The sequence below is a fragment of the Trachypithecus francoisi genome, unplaced genomic scaffold (assembly GCF_009764315.1).
Source record: "Trachypithecus francoisi isolate TF-2019V2 unplaced genomic scaffold, Tfra_2.0 Lachesis_group2, whole genome shotgun sequence".
In the NCBI taxonomy this organism is placed as follows: Eukaryota; Metazoa; Chordata; class Mammalia; order Primates; family Cercopithecidae; genus Trachypithecus; species Trachypithecus francoisi.
This window is the reverse complement of record NW_022681465.1, coordinates 110,752,722-110,770,034: the sequence shown is the minus strand read 5'-3', so window position 1 is coordinate 110,770,034 and position 17,313 is coordinate 110,752,722. Positions and strand designations below refer to the sequence as shown.

The window sequence follows — 17,313 nt, the reverse complement described above, 5'->3', positions numbered from 1 at the left end:
ACCTGAGGTCAGGAGTTCGAGACCAGCCTGGCCAACTTGGTGAAACCCCATCTCCACTAAAAATACAAAAAATTAGCCGGGTGTGGTGGCGGGCGCCTGTAATCCCAGCAGGAGAATCACTTGAACCCTGGAGGCGGAGGTTGCAGTGAGCCGAGATCGTGCCATTGCACTCCACCCTGGGTGACAAGAGTGAAACTCTGTCTCAAAAAAAAACAAAAAAAAAAACACGACCTGTGTCTCTTTAAGTTTTGTTTTTTCTCTTTTTTTTTGGTCCTTATGTGGAACAAATAAAAACTCTAAAACTAAGTTGTATATTATCAAGTAGAGATGCAGGTGGCAATCAAGCCAAATAACATGACTGTAAAATCCCGTGTTCTTGGCCATGTGCAGTGGCTCACACCTGTAATCCCAGCACTTTGGGAGGCCGAGGTGCGTGGATCATTTGAGGTCAGGAGTTGAACACCAGCCTGGTCAACATGGCAAAACCCTGTGTCTACTAAAAATGCAAAAACTAACCCGGCATGTTGGCATGCACCTGTAATCCCAGCTTCTCAGGATGCTGAGGCAGGAGAATTGCTTGAGCCTGGGAGGCGGAGGTTGTGGTGAGCCAAGATTGTGCCACTGCACTCCAGTCTAGGCGACAGGGTGAGACCCTGTCTCAGAAAAATAAAAAGAAAAATCAGTTGTTTTTTTTTTGTTGTGTTTTTTGAGACAGAATTTTGCTCTTGTTGCCCAGGCTGGAGTGCAGTGGCGCGATCTTGGCTTACCGCAGCCTCCACCTCCTGGGTTCAAGCAGTTCTCCTGCCTCAGCCTCCCGAGTAGCTGGGATTACAGGCATGCGCCACCACGGCTGGCTAATTTTGTATTTTTAGTAGAGACGGGGTTTCACCATGTCAGCTATGCTGGTCTCAGACTCCTGACCTCAGGTAATGTAGCTGCCTCGGCCTCCCAAAGTGCTGGAATTACACGTGTGAGTCACCGTGCCCAGCCTGAGATCATAGATTTTCAAGAGGACTTGGATTTGAAGAAAATCAATACTTTAAAAAAAAAAAAAAAAAAAAAAAGGCAGAGAGGCAGGGGTATTAGATCCCCTTTTGATAGGAGTATATACATTATAATTTTAATTTCCACACATTCCTATAAATAGATATAATTTCGACCACTTCACAAAGAGATTGAGACCCGGAGTGAATGGTTCGAGCTCATACAGCTGATAGGACCTTGATGTTAATAAATGTTGATATCACTATGGGTCTTTAGCTCTGTGTGGCTCCAAACCTTACACTCCTTCCACCTGCCTCCAGCTCTGAGCATATTTGGCAGGAGGCTTTCCAAGTATAGAATGTCTAGCAGAGGCACTGAGCCCCACTCTATCCCCCTTCTTATTTACAGAGGTGGGCTGTTGACCCAGCATATGCAAGCAATGACTTCAACTGACAAGGATTCTACCTTAGCAAAGAATTCGGGTGTTTTTGTTTTTGTAGAGACGGTTTCACCATGTTGGCTAGGCTGGTCTGGAACTCCTGGCCTCAAGTGATCCACCCACCTTACCCTCCCAAAGTGCTGGGATTACAGGCATGAGCCCGTCCTATTTAGGTTTGTTAACAGCTTGACTTCTCCCTGCTGGCTTCCTTCAAAGCCATTCATTCATTTAGTCAAGTCATCTAACACTTCCTGATAGGAGCTATGGCCCAGGGCTGGGCTCGGTGCTCTCACATTTCATTACCTGATATAATCCTGACAATAACTCTGTTGAACAACTTTGATTATCACTATTTTACAGATGAGGATATTAAAACCAGAAAGATGAAGTGATTTTCCCAGGGTTCCACACTAAAGAGTGGCAGAGCCTGAGCCCACATTGAAACCCAATGTAGTTCTGTGTTGGATCCAGAGAGTAGTTCCTGAGGGTCCCTGACAAGTGTCTTATGGCAGGTATGGATCTACTGTAAGATGACCTAGGGTATCCAGATCCCATCGGGGCAAATGCATCATCTACCAAGCAGATCAAATAAGGCTTAGAGTGGTTTTATACTCCAGGCTTGCGTTTCTCTCATATTTACCAAAGAAGGTCAGAACTAAAACCTACATAGCATTCAGGCAAATCCTTCTTGCCCCTAGAGCATTGAATGTCCCCTCCAGGTTACTGAAATCCTTCTCTGCTTCACCCCATCACTTACTCTCACTAATTAGGGTCTTGTCTCCCACTCAGTAGAGCTGGTTTCTGAGCCCCATGCTGGTCCCCCAGTTTCTTCAGCTTTTATATACAGGACAACTTTTCAAGTCTTACTAAATTCATAGATAGTCAATAAGTATTTATTGGACTTTTACCTAATATGTGCCAGGCATGGTGGTATATATGTAGTAAACAAGACAGGTATTGTCTATGTCCTTATGGAGCTTACAGTCTAGCAGAGAATACAGGCATTGAGCAGATAGTTACAACTGTGACAAACTTTAGGAAAAAAGACAAATGCAAGACTGTGGGCATAAAACAAGGGGAGATAAGGTGGGGGAGCAGGGATCAAGAAAGGACCCCAGAGGGCAAGTAGGATAGTGTGGGACATAGTGATGTGGAGGAAATGAGCAGGCGTCCACGCATGACTTTGTGGGTCATGTTAGGGAGGTGGGCCTTTACCCTAAGAGCACTGGGAAGCCGTTGCCAGTTTGAGTTTTATGGACAGATCATCCTGGTTCCAATGTGAAGAGGTTTGGAGCCTGGGCAACATGGCAAAACCCCATCTCTACGAAAAAAAGAATATACAAAAATTACCCAGGTGTGGCTGGGCGCGGTGGCTCACGCCTGTAATCCCAGCACTTTGGGAGGTTGAGGTGGGTGGATCACGAGGACAGGAGTTCAAGACCAGCCTGGCCAACATGGTGAAACCCCGTCTCTACTAAAAATACAAAAGTTACCTGGGCATGGTGGTGCACACCTATAATCCCAGCTACTCGGGAGGCTGAGGCAGGAGAATCGCTTGAACCCAGGAGGCGGAGGTGCCTCCACTGCACTCCAGCCTGGGCGATAGAATGAGACTCCGTCTCAAAAAAATCAAAAATAAGTTGTGGGGCTGGGCACGGTGGCTCAACGCCTATAATCCCAACATTTTGAGAGGAGACCGAGGCAAGCAGATCATCTGTGGTCAGGAGTTTGAAACCAGCCTGGCCAACATGGTGAAAACCTGTCTCTACTAAAAATACAAAAATTAGCCAGGCATGGTGGCGCGCACCTGTAGCCCCAGCTACTTGGGAGGCTGAGGCAGGAGAATCGCTTGAACCCTGGAGGTGGACGTTGCAGGGAGTGGAGATCACGCCATTGCACTCCAGCCTGGGCAACAAGAGCAAAACTCCGTCTCAAATAAGTTGTGGGCCGGGCGCAGTGGCTCACTCCTGTAATCCCAGCACTTTGGGAGGCCGAGGCAGGCAGATCATGAGGTCAGGAGTTCAAGACCATCCTGGCTAACACGGTGAAACCCCGTCTCTACTAAAAATACAAAAAATTAGGCAGGTGTCATGGCGGGCGCCTGTAGTCCCAGCTACTCAGGAGGCTGAGGCAGGAGAATGGCGTGAACCCGGGAGGCGGAGCTTGCAGTGAGCCAAGATCACTCCACTGCACTCCAGTCTGGGCAACAGAATGAGACTCCGTCTCAAAAAAATAAATAAATAAATAAGTTGTGGTATAATTGGTTTGAGGTTAAGAAAAGCTAAGGATCATGCTGGGCACAGTGGCTCATGCCTATAACCCCAGCATTTTAGGAGGCCGAGGCGGGTGGAGCGCCAGGTCAAGAGAGCGAGACCATCCTGGCCAACGTGATAAAACCCCGTCTCTACCAAAAATACAAAAATTAGCTGAGTATGGTGGCACACGCCTGTAGTCCCAGCTACTCAGGAGGCTGAGGCAGGAGAATCCCTTGAACCTGGGAGGCAGAGGTTGCAGTGAGCTGAGATCGTGCCACTGCACTCCAGCCTGGCCACAGAGCTCAAAAAAAAGGAAAAGAAAAGCTCAGAAAGGAAGGAATCTAGCTAAGGTCACATGAAAGCAGAACCAGCAGTTCAGTTCCCTCTCCTGGCTCCTCTCTCACTACCAGACCATGTGGGAAAAGCCACTTTGTCATTGGAGCAGCCCTGGTAAAGTGAGATACGGTCTGTGATTCCCAGGATAGAAAGACAGATTGATTTTCATAACCAGCGTTCTCATTAATTACTGTTACTGCAAGCCCTAGGAGAGTGGCACCTTCCCAGAGATCTCTCAGTGAAGGGCATCCTTAATGAGGCCAGTTAGCACAGCCAAGGTAGAAAAGACACCAAATGTCACTTCTTTGTTCTGTCATTCTTTTATCACTCAGACAGCTAGTCTGGGCCAGGCTTTATGCTGGGAGGGGGGACACAGGAATGAGGATGTTCCCAACCCCAGGAAGCACATAGGCATGCAGTCTGTGCCTCCTGAGCACTGTGGCCTCTGGGTTCTCATCAGGGCCAGCAACCTCACCTCGCCTCACCTATCAGTCCTTAGAAGGGCATTTGTACACTCTGAAAAGCAACAGTCTTCAGGTTACTTCTTACTGGATAACTAAGATCTTGATTTTGATGTGTTTCAGCTGGAAAGGGCTACCCCTGCAAAACATGTAAGATAGTGCTGAACTCCATAGAACAGTACCAAGCTCATGTCAGCGGCTTCAAACACAAGAACCAGTAAGTAACCATTTTTTGAAATTCTAGAATCCATAGCAGGAGCCCAGGACTTCTGCGTCAGAACAAAGCCAGGTAGTTCTGGGCCGAAATGGAATTCTGGCAGCCTTTTTCCGGTGAACAGAAGATAAATCATTTAACAGGAACAAGTGTCTCCTCTATATGTATTTCTCTACCAGCTTCTGCCCAGTCTTTGGACCTGTTGGGCTGAAGGTTTTAATAGAGAAGCATACATGATTTTCTTGGTGGAACCCTAAGAACACCTGGCTTTCCTGGTCTGTAGCACTCTGGGGAAGTGTTTTTCCACTGGCCTGGAAACCCTATCCTTTGCTGGCAGGAGTTCCCTCTATAGATCATTATCAAATATGACCAGGCCTTCTCATTCATTCATCAGATATATATTGAGCATCTTCTGAATGGTGGCCAAGACAGACCCAGCCTCTGCTCTCATGACCTTACAGCCTGGTGGGAGGAAACAGACTAAGCAAGTAAACAACCAATAATCACACATTGTGATAAGGGTTTTGAAGGAACCAGGTGAACGGAGAGTTACCTGTTCATGGTAATCTTGGAAGTGACTAACATTCATTGAGCCCCTCTTTGTTGCAGGCCATATGTCAAGCATATTTTCTCAGGTAATCCTTCCAGTCCTGCAAGATAATTATTCCCATTTTACACATATGGACAACCAGCATTCAAAGTGGTGACGTGAATGAAGCAGGGTCATGATTCAAATTGAAGCCTATATGGCCCACAGCATGCTCCTCCCAAGCTGTCAGGCTCAGAAGTAGGTTATGGAACCATTGATATGAAGAGGATAGGGCCTGGTCTGGAGGGCCTACATGGTTCTGTCCCTTCCTTTCTGAAGGGAAATGTGTGGTATGAGCAGTGTGCCACAACATAACCCTTTTTTTTTTTTTTTTTTTTTTTTTGGTAGAGATGGGGTTTCACCACATTGGCCAGGCTGATCTCAAACTCCTGAGCTCAAGTGATCCGCCCGCCTCGGCCTCCCAAAGTGTTGGGATTACAGGTGTGAGCCCCTGCACCTGGCCCCAGCATAACCTTCTGAGATGGGTAGCAGAATTCCCATTTTACAGACAAGGAAACTGAGTTTCAGGCGGGCAAGCTGCTGAAATGTTTCTTTGACTTTGGTCATTGATTTTGCTTTGCTCACTGAGCTGAATGATTTAAAGTTGGTGGAAACACAGAGTATTGGTGTAAAAAATGTCCTTAATTCTCTCTACTCTGCCTGGAGTCTCCTCTCTCATACTGTAGCAGATCATCCTCTTTACCTGTGGATATGTTTTTTACTTTGGGGGTACTCTTAGGTATAGACTTGAGACAAGCCCCAGCAACTCAGTCCCACGGTGTTTCAGCATACATACCTCCCTTGCAGCTTGGATGATGGCAGTTACAACAGACAACCTGAAGCCAACCAGAGCCCCGCTGTGGGGCTACCCAGACCTGAAAGTGCTAGTGTTGTTCACTGATCTCTTGCTAAACTTTCCAGCAGTGTGACCTTGCGCAAGTCAATAAGTCTCTAATTCTCCCAATATGGGCAATGTAGTAAGACCTCGTTTACAAAAAATAAAGTTAGCCAGGTGTGGCGATGCACACCTGTAGTCCCAACGACTTGAGAGGCTGAAGTGAGAGAATAGCTTGAGCCCAGGAGGTGGAGTGAGCTTTGAGTTGCAGTGAGCTATGATGGCACCACTGTACTCCAGCCTGGGTGCCTGAGTGAGATCCTGTCTCAAAATTTTTAAAAAGCCTCTAATCCTGTAAGGATAAAGCTATAATTTGTTGAACACCTGATTCAGTCTCATTAAATTCTCAACAAAAGATCTGAAATTAGGATATCCCCCCCACCACCTTTTACAACCAAAGAAAGTCTAATTATCACATAGGTTAATTGACTTGCCCAAGCTCACTTAGTTACTTGGAGTTAGACCTAGGATTCAAGCCTATTTGACTTCGAAGCCCATTCATTTTACTCTGCCACTACCAAATGGAATGAGTTTGTATAGGGCCCTGTAAGCAGTGGTTTGGTATAGTGAAAAGGCATTGGCTACAGTCCTGAACCTACCACTTAAAAACATACTTTGCGGCCGGGTGCCGTGGCTCACGCCTGTAATCCCAGCACTTTGGGAGACCGAGGCGGGTGGATCACCTGAGGTAGGGAGTTGGAGACCAGCCTGGCCAACCTGGAGAAACCTTGTCTCTACTAAAAATACAAGTATCAGCCGGGTGTGGTCGCCGGCGCCTATAATCCCAGCTACTTGGGAGGCTGAGTAACGGGAATCACTTCAACCTGGGAGGCAGACATTGTAGTGAGCAGAGATCGCGCCACTGTACTCCTGCCTGGGCAACAAGAGCGAGACTCCATCTCAGGAAAAAAAAAAAAAAAACATGCTATGGGCCAGCCACTTAAACTTTCTGAACTTTACTTTCCTTGTATGTAAAATGAGGATGCTGTTCTCACCTGGCAGAATTGCCATGAGGATGGAATGATGGAAGCTAAGCATCCAGCATTCTGCCAGCCCACAGTGGACCTCAGTGAAGGAAAGGTGCCCTGCCTATTACTCCAAGGCCCTAAAAGGGCAGTGCTATCATTGCAATAAGCCAATACAGCTGCCACACACTGACCATGTTCCTTTGTTCCTTCTCAAATACAGGTCACCAAAAACAGTGGCATCATCCCTGGGCCAGATTCCAATGCAAAGGCAACCCATTCAGAAAGATTCAACCACCTTGGAAGACTAGAGGTGATTCTGCCCAGCATCCCACGTTGGGCCAGCCATGAGCCAGCTTCCCGTGACTGCTCAGCCCTTGGCTCTCTCTCACTCCTTGTTCTCACCAGGGAAGTACACAGGCCTGAAGCAGCATTGGACCACAGACAGCCTCTGATTGGTCCAGGCTAATTCACTCCTGCTGCTCCCCTTTGGCGGGGGTCCTGTAGGTCATGACAGGGGAGGCAAGGGTATTGAGAGACCTGGGGTCTCACCGGGTGATAGTTTGGAGGGTGGCTTTCCCCCTTCCCTAACCCCTTTGGGCCATAGGTGCTGAGGCCCCAGCTACCTGTCTTTCCTCTAAAGGTCAGTTTTGGGCCAGTTCCTGCAACTAAAGAACAGAGATCTCCCTGGGCTCTAGACACTTCCAGTGAAATGTGGAACTTTCATGCCAAACCTGGGCTGAGGCAGGAAACGGAGGAAATGGCTGCAACATGGAAGCTTGGAGCTAATACAACACTCTGCCTTCCCCCAGAAGGTGCAGGCTTTCCTGAGCCTTAGACCACATATGGCCAGTTGCACAGGTTTCTGCCAACTGTGAAGTCTCCTCCTGGAGCAGTGACACAGTCTTGGCGGAGCATTGCTCCCCCTGCTGCCCTCTCCACGGTTCCTGAATGGTGCTAAGGATCTGCAGCAGTTAGCAACGAGCTGGGGCTGGGGGCGGCCTCCATGTCCACTGAGATTATAGGACACTCCAGTGGGGATGGGACCTTTCCCTTCCTCCATCAGAGGTGCTCTGACCCAAGGTCACATGGGAAAGTGCCCCACATGCAAGTCTCCCTGAGGGTTCTGCCCCTAACGGCAAACTGCCTCATGCCAGCCAGCTGTAAGGTTCATTGCTACCCTCGGCCCTACTAGCCCTCTCTTCCCCCTTGTGCAGCAGACCACCTTGCCCAGGTTGCTGTGGTGCTAGCCTTTCCCATCATCCACCAGGCGATTTCTGGGTCCCAAGGAAAGAAATAGAGAGCTGATACAGGTTTCTACAGTGAGGAGCAGGTGTCCCCCAGGCCCCACACCCAGATTTCTCTGTCTTTACTGTTTTGTGGCCTGGGACTGAGTCCACAGGGATAGAGTTTTCCTTGTAGCTTTGAGGCAAGAATTCCAAGGAGTGTCACCATCAGAGGCTTCTCCTCATTGTGTCAGAGAAGCCCCAGCTGCTCTCGTGGCCTCCTTCCCCCACTCCCTATCCCTTCACCTGTGAAATGCCTTTGCTTTGCATATTGTGTGGATGTGTGTGTGTGTGTGTGTGTGTGTGGATGTGTGTGCTTATGTGTGTGTCTAATGCTCTGTCTCTTGGTCACTGAAGCATCAAATAAAGAATTTCCCCCATGAGCCAGACTGCAACTTAACAAACCTAGGGTTTGAGCCATATTGCCACTGGATCTAGTATGTCTATCTTGACCCCTCACCCCCACCCCATTCAGACCTCAGTAGTCCCCAGTAGTCATTTTAGGAGTTGGGACACAGTCAAGCACCCTGTGAAAGTCTCCCTTGAGTTGAGGTACCCTGAACGCAATACAGCCTCATCTTCTCATCCACTTTCTCCTGCTTCTCCTGTCACATAGAGCCTCGTGAAGGTCTTTAAAGGGTTTAAGCTGGGGATCTGCTTTATGTTTGAGAGAATTCTAGCTATTGTGTAAAGGAATGCAGGGAGGGGCAGGAAAGGAGACAAGGAGGCCAGTATGGAAACTGTGTCCAGTATGGCTTTCTAGGCTAATCACTTAGGGCAGAGACCCAGCCTTATTCATCTCTACTTCCTGATGTCCATAGTGGTGTGTCATGAAGTTTTATTGAATGAATGAATGAGGTGTATGAGGAGAGATGGTTTTTTCCTGCTCAGCTCTTACACAGTGATAGGTTTGTTCCATGGGACTTATCATAGGCCTGGTGATTCTTGAAAGAGCATTTTCCATGACTCAAAAATGAGCTGAGGAGTGTTATGGCCAGCTGTGGTGGCATGCACCTATAGTCTCAGCTGCTCAGGAGGCCAAGGCAGAAAGACCATTCAAACCCAGGAGTTCCAGCCTGTAGTATGCTATGATCATGCCCGTGAATAACCACTGCACTCCAGCCAGAGTAACATAACAAGACTCTATCTCCAAAAAAATAAATAAATAAATAAAGTATAAAAATAAATTTTAAGGTCGGGTGCCATGGCTCATGCCTGTAATCCAGGCACTTTGGGATGCCAAGGCAGGTAGATAACCTGAGGTCAGGAGTTCCAGACCAGCCTGGCCAACATGACAAAACCCTGTCTCTATAAAAAATGCAAAGATCAGCTGGGCATGGTGGCACGCATCTGTAGTCCCAGCTACTCGGGAGGCTGAGGCAGGAGAATCGCTTGAACACGGGAGGCAGAGGGTTGCAGTAAGCCGAGATCGTACCACTGTACTCTAGCCTAGGTGACAGAGCAGGACTCCTATCTCCAAAAAAATAAATAAATAATAAATTTTAAAAGAAGATAGCCGAGTGTGGTGGTGCATGCCTGTAGTCCTAGCTACCTGGAAGGGTGAGGCAGGAGGATTGCTTTAACCATGAGTTCAAGGCAGCAGTGAGCTATGATTATGCCACTGTACTCCAGTATGGACAAAGAGCAAGAAAGACCCTGCCTCTAAAAATAATAATTTTTAAAATTTAAAAACAGAAAGGGGTGTTGTGGCCTCAAGAGCTCTTTGTCCATCCTTTACTGTAGACAGCCAGGTTTGAGAAAGGGGCCCAGGCAGCCTCAGCTCCCATTCAGCACCACTCAACCCCTGCTCCTGGTCTGCTGTGAAAGGCTCTACACAGCCCCAGGGGAGGTTCTCAGCTTCCCAAGATCAGACTGCTCCAGCAATTCCCCAGGGTCCTTCTAAGCCACCTAGTATGTCGGATTCAGCCCCATCTACCAAGCAAGGAAATGAAGGGCAGGGGGTCAGTGGGCTATCATACCATGAGCCACTTTGTAGTCCCTGCCGGCTGTGTGGCCAGCCCTGTTGGTAAGGGGACCTAGAGATTAACACTTTCTTGCCCTTGGGGGTTCACGCACGGTCAAAGATTATGATGACAATGATAAGAATGCCCAGGATGAGAAGCTGACTCAGCCAAGGGTATGAAAAAGCTGGAGAGGTTGGGAAGCTAGCATTTGATCTGCGTAACAACCTTTGAGCTAAGAGTTGATATTCCATATAGAGAAGGAGGCCAGGCAGGGTGGCTCACACCTGTAACCCCAGCACTTTGGGAGGCCGAGGCGGGTGGATCACTTGAGCCAGGAGTTCAAGACCATTCTGGCTAACATGGTGAAATCCCATCCTACAAAAAATAAAAAATAAAATAAATAAAACCATGGAGAGAAGGAACAAGGCTGAAAGAGGCGTCATGATTTGCCCAAGGTCTTGCCTCTAAGAAGCGACAAAATGGAGAGTAGAATCCAGTTCTCTAGACTTGCTCTGGAACCCTTTACAAGTGAGGACCAGAGTCTCTCCCACATGGCCCCTGCAGCCTGCCTCACCCATCTCCTACCAGTGCCATGGTCTCACAGGGTGAGCAGTCACTCGGGGAAGGGGCAGCACCCACAAAACAGATGAGACAGGACTCAATGTTTATATTCCAAGTCCCTCCATTTTTCTCATAATTTTGTCCATTCCCAGTGTATTAGATTCTAATTATTAAACTGTTGGAAACCCAAATCAGGCCAGGCGCGGTAGCTTACGCCTGTAATCCCAGCACTTTGGGAGGCCGAGGCGGGCGGATCACGAGGTCAGGAGATCAAGACCATCCTGGCCAACACGGTGAAACCCTGTCTCTACTAAAAATGCAGAAAAATTAGCCGGGCGTGGTGGCAGGTGCCTATAGTCCCAGCTACCTGGGAGGCTGAGGTGGGAGAATGGCGTGAACCCAGGGGGCGGAGCTTGCAGTGAGCCGAGATCACGCCACTGCACTCCAGCCTGGGCTACAGAGGGAGATTCCGTCTCAAAAAAAAAAAAAGAAAGCCAAACCAAAGCGATTAGCTAAAAAAGTGAATGTATTGATTCACTTAATGAAAAATCCACATACAGTGATAGCTGGACCCATACTCAGAGATGGTCTCATCAGGAAGAATTTTCTGTCCTCCTGCTTTCCTCTGTGTGCCCTCTGTCAGGCAAGCTCTCTCCAAGAGATGCCAAGGTGGCCACCAGCAGCCCCAGGCTTCTATCCTGATACGTTAATAACAACAGTGGAAAGAACACCTTTCTCCACTAGTTCCAACAAAATATCTGGGATTGCCTCAACTGCTTTAGTCCTGTTCTCATCCCTGAATTAATCATTGTGGCTAGGGGAAAAGGCACTCTGATTTGGGGCCTGGGTCATGTGCCTAAAGCTGAGTCAACTGCACCTAAAACATATTGAGAGAGGAAGTGACGCAGCCCCAAAAGAAGAAAGTTGTAGGGCTGTTTCCAGATTGAGGGGGAATGGATGCAGGGGGAAGAGGGGACAAAAACAGCTGTGCACCATACCCAGAAATTGTTTAACTGTTTCCTTTTTTTTCCGAACTTTTTTAGGTACACCACACATTCAGTAATGTGCACCAATTTTAGGCTTCAATTTGATGAATCCTCACTTATATGTATACATTGGGGCAGTCACCCTCCAGATCAAGATACAAAACATTGCCAGGTCCCCAAAACATTCCCTCATTTCCCCTCCTAGTCAGTGTCCCCCAGAAGTAACCACTATTTTGACTTCTATCATTGTAGATTAGTTTTGCTTGCTCTTGAGTTTTATAAAAATGGAATCATACATTTTGCACAATATTAGTTTGTGGAATTCACCCACATTACTGTATGTCTCAGAAGTTCAGTTTTTTTTTCAGCCAGGCACAGTGGCTCATGCCTGTAATCCCAGCACTTTGGGAGGCCAAGGTGGGCACATCACTTGAGGTCAGAAGTTCGAGACCAGCCTAGCCAACATGGTGAAATCCTGTCTCTACTAAAAATACAAAAATTAGCTGGTCGTGGTGGTGGCACATGCCTATAATCCCAGCTGCTTGGGAGGCTGAGGCAGGAGAATCGCTTGAACCCAGGAGGCAGAGGTTGCAAGTGAGCTGAGATCACGCCACTGCACTCCAGCCTAGGTGATGTAATAAGACTCTGTCTCAAAAAAAAAAAAAAAAAAAAAAAAAAAAGTTGAATTTTTTCATGCTGTGTAGTGGTCCTTTATTTGAATATAGCACAATTTAGCCATCCTACTTTTTTGTTTTTGTTTTTGAGATGTTCTCACTATGTCACCCAGGCTAGAATGCAGTGGTGCCATCAAGACTCACTGCAACCTCGACCTCCTGGGCTCAAGTGATCCTCCCACCTCAGCCTCCCATGTAGCTGAGACTACAGGCACATGCCACCACACCAGCTAATATTTTCTATTTTTTGTAGAGATGGAGTCTCACTCTGTTGCCCAGGCTGGTCTTGAATTCCTGGGCTCAAGTGATCCTCCCGCCTCAGCCCCCCAAGTAGCTGGGACTACAGGCACATGCCACCATGCCAGCTAGTTTTTCATGTTTTTTGTAGAGATGGGGTCTCACTGTGTTGCCCAGGCTGGTCTCAAACTCCTGGGCTCGAGTGATCCACCCACCTCAGCCTCCCAAAGTACTGGGATTATAAGCGTGAGCCACCACGCCTGGCCCAGCCATCCTGTTGAGGGACAATTGGGTTGTTTCTAGTTTGGGGGTATCATAAATAAAACTGCTATGAGGGATTTTGTACATGTTGCTTGGTACACATGTTCACTCATTGACTTAGGCATGGGATCATAGAGTAGGCATATGTTTAGCTTGTCTAGACACTGCCAGACTGTTTTCCAAAGTGGCTCTATTGACTTACATCCTCACCGGCGAGCTCCAGCAGCTCCACGTCTTGGTTAGTACTTGATGTTGTCAGTTTTTTTAATATTGGCCATTCTGGTGTATATAGCAGGCAAACATGAGAGGGAGCCCCTGCTCATGGCTCTAGTGCCTAGGGAGGGTCTCAGAGAGGCATCAGCTCTGGAGAGGTAGTCTAGTGTAGTGACGAAAACTCAGGTTCTAGGAAGCAAGCAGCTAAGGTTCGGATCCCAGCTCTGCCATCACAAAGCTGCCTCAGGGTGGAACATTAGTACCTACCTCAGAGGGTTATTGTGAGAATTAAAAGAATAGATAGATATGAAATAATTAATAGTGCCTTACACATGATAAATGCTATATAAATGGTAACTGCTGCTCTTTCTGTTGTTGACCTGAAGTAAGCCCTGAGTCCCCCTGGAGCGGGGGTAAGGCCACAAGCAGATGGCATCTGACATAGCCCCATGTAATAAGATTCAGTGATTTATGAAATGCCAGAATCCTAATTCGATCTGACTGAGGCAGGGGGAAAAGTAGCATAGTGGCTACAAGTGATTCTTTACTGGGATCCAGCGAAAAGTCACCCTCCACTACTGGGGAGCCCCTGCTTATCCCAGGCCCAGGGCTCTTTGGCCAGTGACACTACTCAGGTGTCACACCTGAGGGGAAGAAATGGAATCATGCATGAAATGGAACCAAGAGGCAATGGAATCATGCTCTTAGCCCAGAGCTAGATGCAAAGCAGCTGTTTGACTATAACAACCCACCAGTGCAGACACATCTAGACATGTACCTATATAGCAGCCAATGAGGGATGGCATGAGGGACAATGGCCTGGGATTCAGGGGCCCTAAGTGTTGGTCTGAGCACTGCCACCAGATATATGTGACCTGAGGCCTTGATACTGTCTTGTGAAGTGGAAGTTAGAAGAAATCACAGTTCCCAGCTCAAATCCTAAAGAAGTAGCAATGAACAGGTCGAGTTTCCTCCCAGAGCCCTAAGCCAGGTGTGGTGCACGTGCCTGTAATCCCAGCTGCTCAGGAGGCTGAGGCAGGAGGATCGCTTGAGCCCAGGAGTTCAAGTCCAGCCTGGACAACATAGTGGGAGCCTCTTTAAAAAAAAAGAAGAAAGCCCTTCCCTCACAGCAGTCCCTGCCACATGAGCTGTCCCAACCCCCAAACCAGATGTTCTGATGAGCAGTCACTAATGTAAAATACAATAGGAAGAACATTTTCTCCTTCTGACCATCCATCCACCTAACCTCACCTCTCTGCCCTTTGAAAAGCCCTATTACAGAGACAGGGCAGACGTATCCCTGGCCTGGCTCTGCCAAGCTTACTGTTCATATATGCTGCTTCCTCAGTCTAGGAATGTCAAAACGCTGAAGAAACCTTACAGTTCTGTAAATGGTCAGCTCTACAGCACAATGACCCCACTAGCCACTAGGTGGAGTCCGCTTCTTTTTTCTGGCAAGGTAGACCAGCCCTGGGACTTGACTGTTTGATTTAATGGGAAGAGAACAGGGTGACTTCAAGAGTCCCTGTATTTCCTATTTCAGTTAACCCTCAGGACAACTGGAGAAGACTTGATTTCACAGGAGAAAGTCAGGGACAAAGTCTTGCAGACCTTATACAACCAAGAAGTAGCCTTGGAGAGAGATTTGATCTTAGCATATCTGCTCACTCCCAAGGCCGATTTCCTGTTCCCTCAGGACATTTCCCTCAGGAGGCTCTCTCTATTTGAGGGCTGTAACTCAGTCACCTGTCTAGGAGTACACCTGATGTCAGGCCAGCTCCACAGCCCTTCTTTTCCTTTTCTCCTTTGGGTGACAAACCTGCTCCATTCTCAGACTCTGTGGTTCTGAGGGACTGACCCTGCTCCCTGATTCCAGGAGTGAGCCTGTGACCCACCTGAGTAATCACAGTCATAGTCTTCAGCTGTTAGTGTCCAGCATGTAAGGACAGCCTGCTTCAGAACTAAGCCAACACAGAGGAGGCCGAGCTCCATGGCTCCCACCTGTAACCCTAGCATTTGGGAAGCCAAGGCAGGCAGATTACTTGAAGCCAGGAGTTCAAGACCAGCCTGGCCAATATGGTGAAACCCGGTCTCTACTACAAATACAAAAATTAGCCAGGCATGGTGGCGTATGTCTGTAGTTCCAGCTACTCGGGAGGCTGAGGCAGGAGTATTGCTTGAACCTGAGAGGCAGAGGTTGCAGTGAGCCGAGGTCACGCCACTGCACTCCAGATGAGAAGAGACTCATTTCTGATGACTATCTGGATCCAGCTATGCCTGAAGCTAATATCCCCCAGGACTTTGTAGTTTTAACTTTTCCTTAAGTCAGCTGGAGTTGAGTTTCTATCACTTGCGACCAAGATTCTGCCTAATACTTGCTCCAACTCGCCTTGTCAACCTAGGGACCTCCATTCATCCAGAGATCACTGGCCCCCAAGGCCAGGTTGGCTGCCCTTTGTGCTCCCAGATGCCGTGTGTTCCCCTCTAGCATAGCCCTTAATATGCTATGTGACGGTGATCTAATTCCCTGTCTCTTCTTTTAGACTAGAGGCTGCTTGAGGGCAGGAATTGGGTCTAGAAATTGCTTGAGGGCAGGAATTGGGTCTTATGATACTGCATCCCTGGTCCCTAGCATAGGACTGTGGTTATGTTTTAATAACTGCTTAGTGATTGAATACGTTAATGAATAAATGAATAAAAATGGGTATGGTCTGGTCGGGACCCTTGCTGGGATTTCACAGGAAAGACATTTATTTTGTTTGTTTTTTGAAACAGAGTCTCACTCTGTTACACAGGCTGGAATGCAGGTGCAAACACAGCTCATTGCAGCCTCGACCTCCCTGACTCAAGTGATCCTCCCACCTCAGCCTCCCGAGTAGCTGGGACTACAGGTGCACACCACCACACCCAGCTAATTATCTTATTTTTTGTAGACACAGGGTCCCACTGTGTTGCCCAGGCTGGTCTTCAACTCCTTAGCTCAAACGATCCTCCCATCTCGGCCTACCAGAGTGCTGGGATTGCAGACATGAGCCACCACACCTGGCCAGAAAGACTTATTGAGGGAGATGATCCTCTAGTGGTCATGAAGGTCAAAGTAGCCAGGTTGCTGGGGTGAGAGGAGGGTTAGTGAAAGGAACTAGAAGAGGCGAGTTGTGGCGCATAATTGATTCTTTCTTTTTTTTTTTTTTTTTGAGACGGAGTCTCGCTCTGTCCCCGGGCTGGAGTGCAGTGGCCAGATCTCAGCTCACTGCAAGCTCCGCCTCCCGGGTTTACGCCATTCTCCTGCCTCAGCCTCCGGAGTAGCTGGGACTACAGGCGCCAGCCACCTCGCCCGGCTAGTTTTTTTGTATTTTTTTTAGTAGAGACGAGGTTTCACCGTGTTAGCCAGGATGGTCTCGATCTCCTGACCTCGTGATCCGCCAGTCTCGGCCTCCCAAAGTGCTGGGATTACAGGCTTGAGCCACCGCGCCCGGCCAGTTGATTCTTTCAATCATGGCCTCCCATGAATCATTGCCTCCCTGTGCCTGTGTCCTTTTGCAATGTGACTTTATCATTGCTCCCGTCAAGATGGGCAGGGGAGTGCATTTCCCAGTCTCTTGAATCTGAACTAGTCTTGTGAGTTACTTTGATCAGAGAATTCAGTGACATGACTGTACGACTTCCAACATTAGGACTTAAGTGCCTGTGCAGCTTCCTGACAGTGTGAAAGGAAGTTTGGGCTAGACCGTGTGGCGACCACAGACCAGATGCCAACAGCAAACTCCATGCATGTGAGGGAGGACATCCCAGACCCTCTAGCATAGCCAATCCACAGTGTAATCAGAACTGCCACCTGAGCCCAGCTAATCACAGGATTGTGAGAAATAATACAGTGTTTTAAATAATTAAGTTTAGGAACAGTGTCACTCACAGAATCACTAGGTATAATAATCAGAAGCTTCCTGGTGTCTGTTTACCCTTCTTCCTATAACAAGCTTTTCTTTGAAGAAC

General features: G+C 48.0%; 1 protein-coding gene across 13 annotated transcripts in view; it reads left to right on the top strand.

Annotated features, from left to right (window-relative positions):
* Positions 1 to 17,313, top strand: part of ZNF346 (zinc finger protein 346) — an 82,708-nt gene that overhangs the window by 55,996 nt on the left and 9,399 nt on the right. For 4 of the 13 annotated variants that reach the window (XM_033180071.1, XM_033180072.1, XM_033180062.1 and 1 more), the window contains 2 exons: positions 4,599 to 4,692; positions 7,362 to 9,582. In XM_033180071.1, coding sequence (XP_033035962.1) covers positions 4,599 to 4,692; positions 7,362 to 7,449 — 182 coding nt within the window. In that variant the 3' untranslated portion in view covers positions 7,450 to 9,582. Of the gene's footprint in view, positions 1 to 1,783; positions 2,776 to 4,598; positions 4,693 to 7,361; positions 9,583 to 14,673; positions 15,427 to 17,313 lie in introns of those variants that run through there. The other 9 variants (XM_033180063.1, XM_033180061.1, XM_033180060.1 and 6 more) reach the window with 8 other exon arrangements.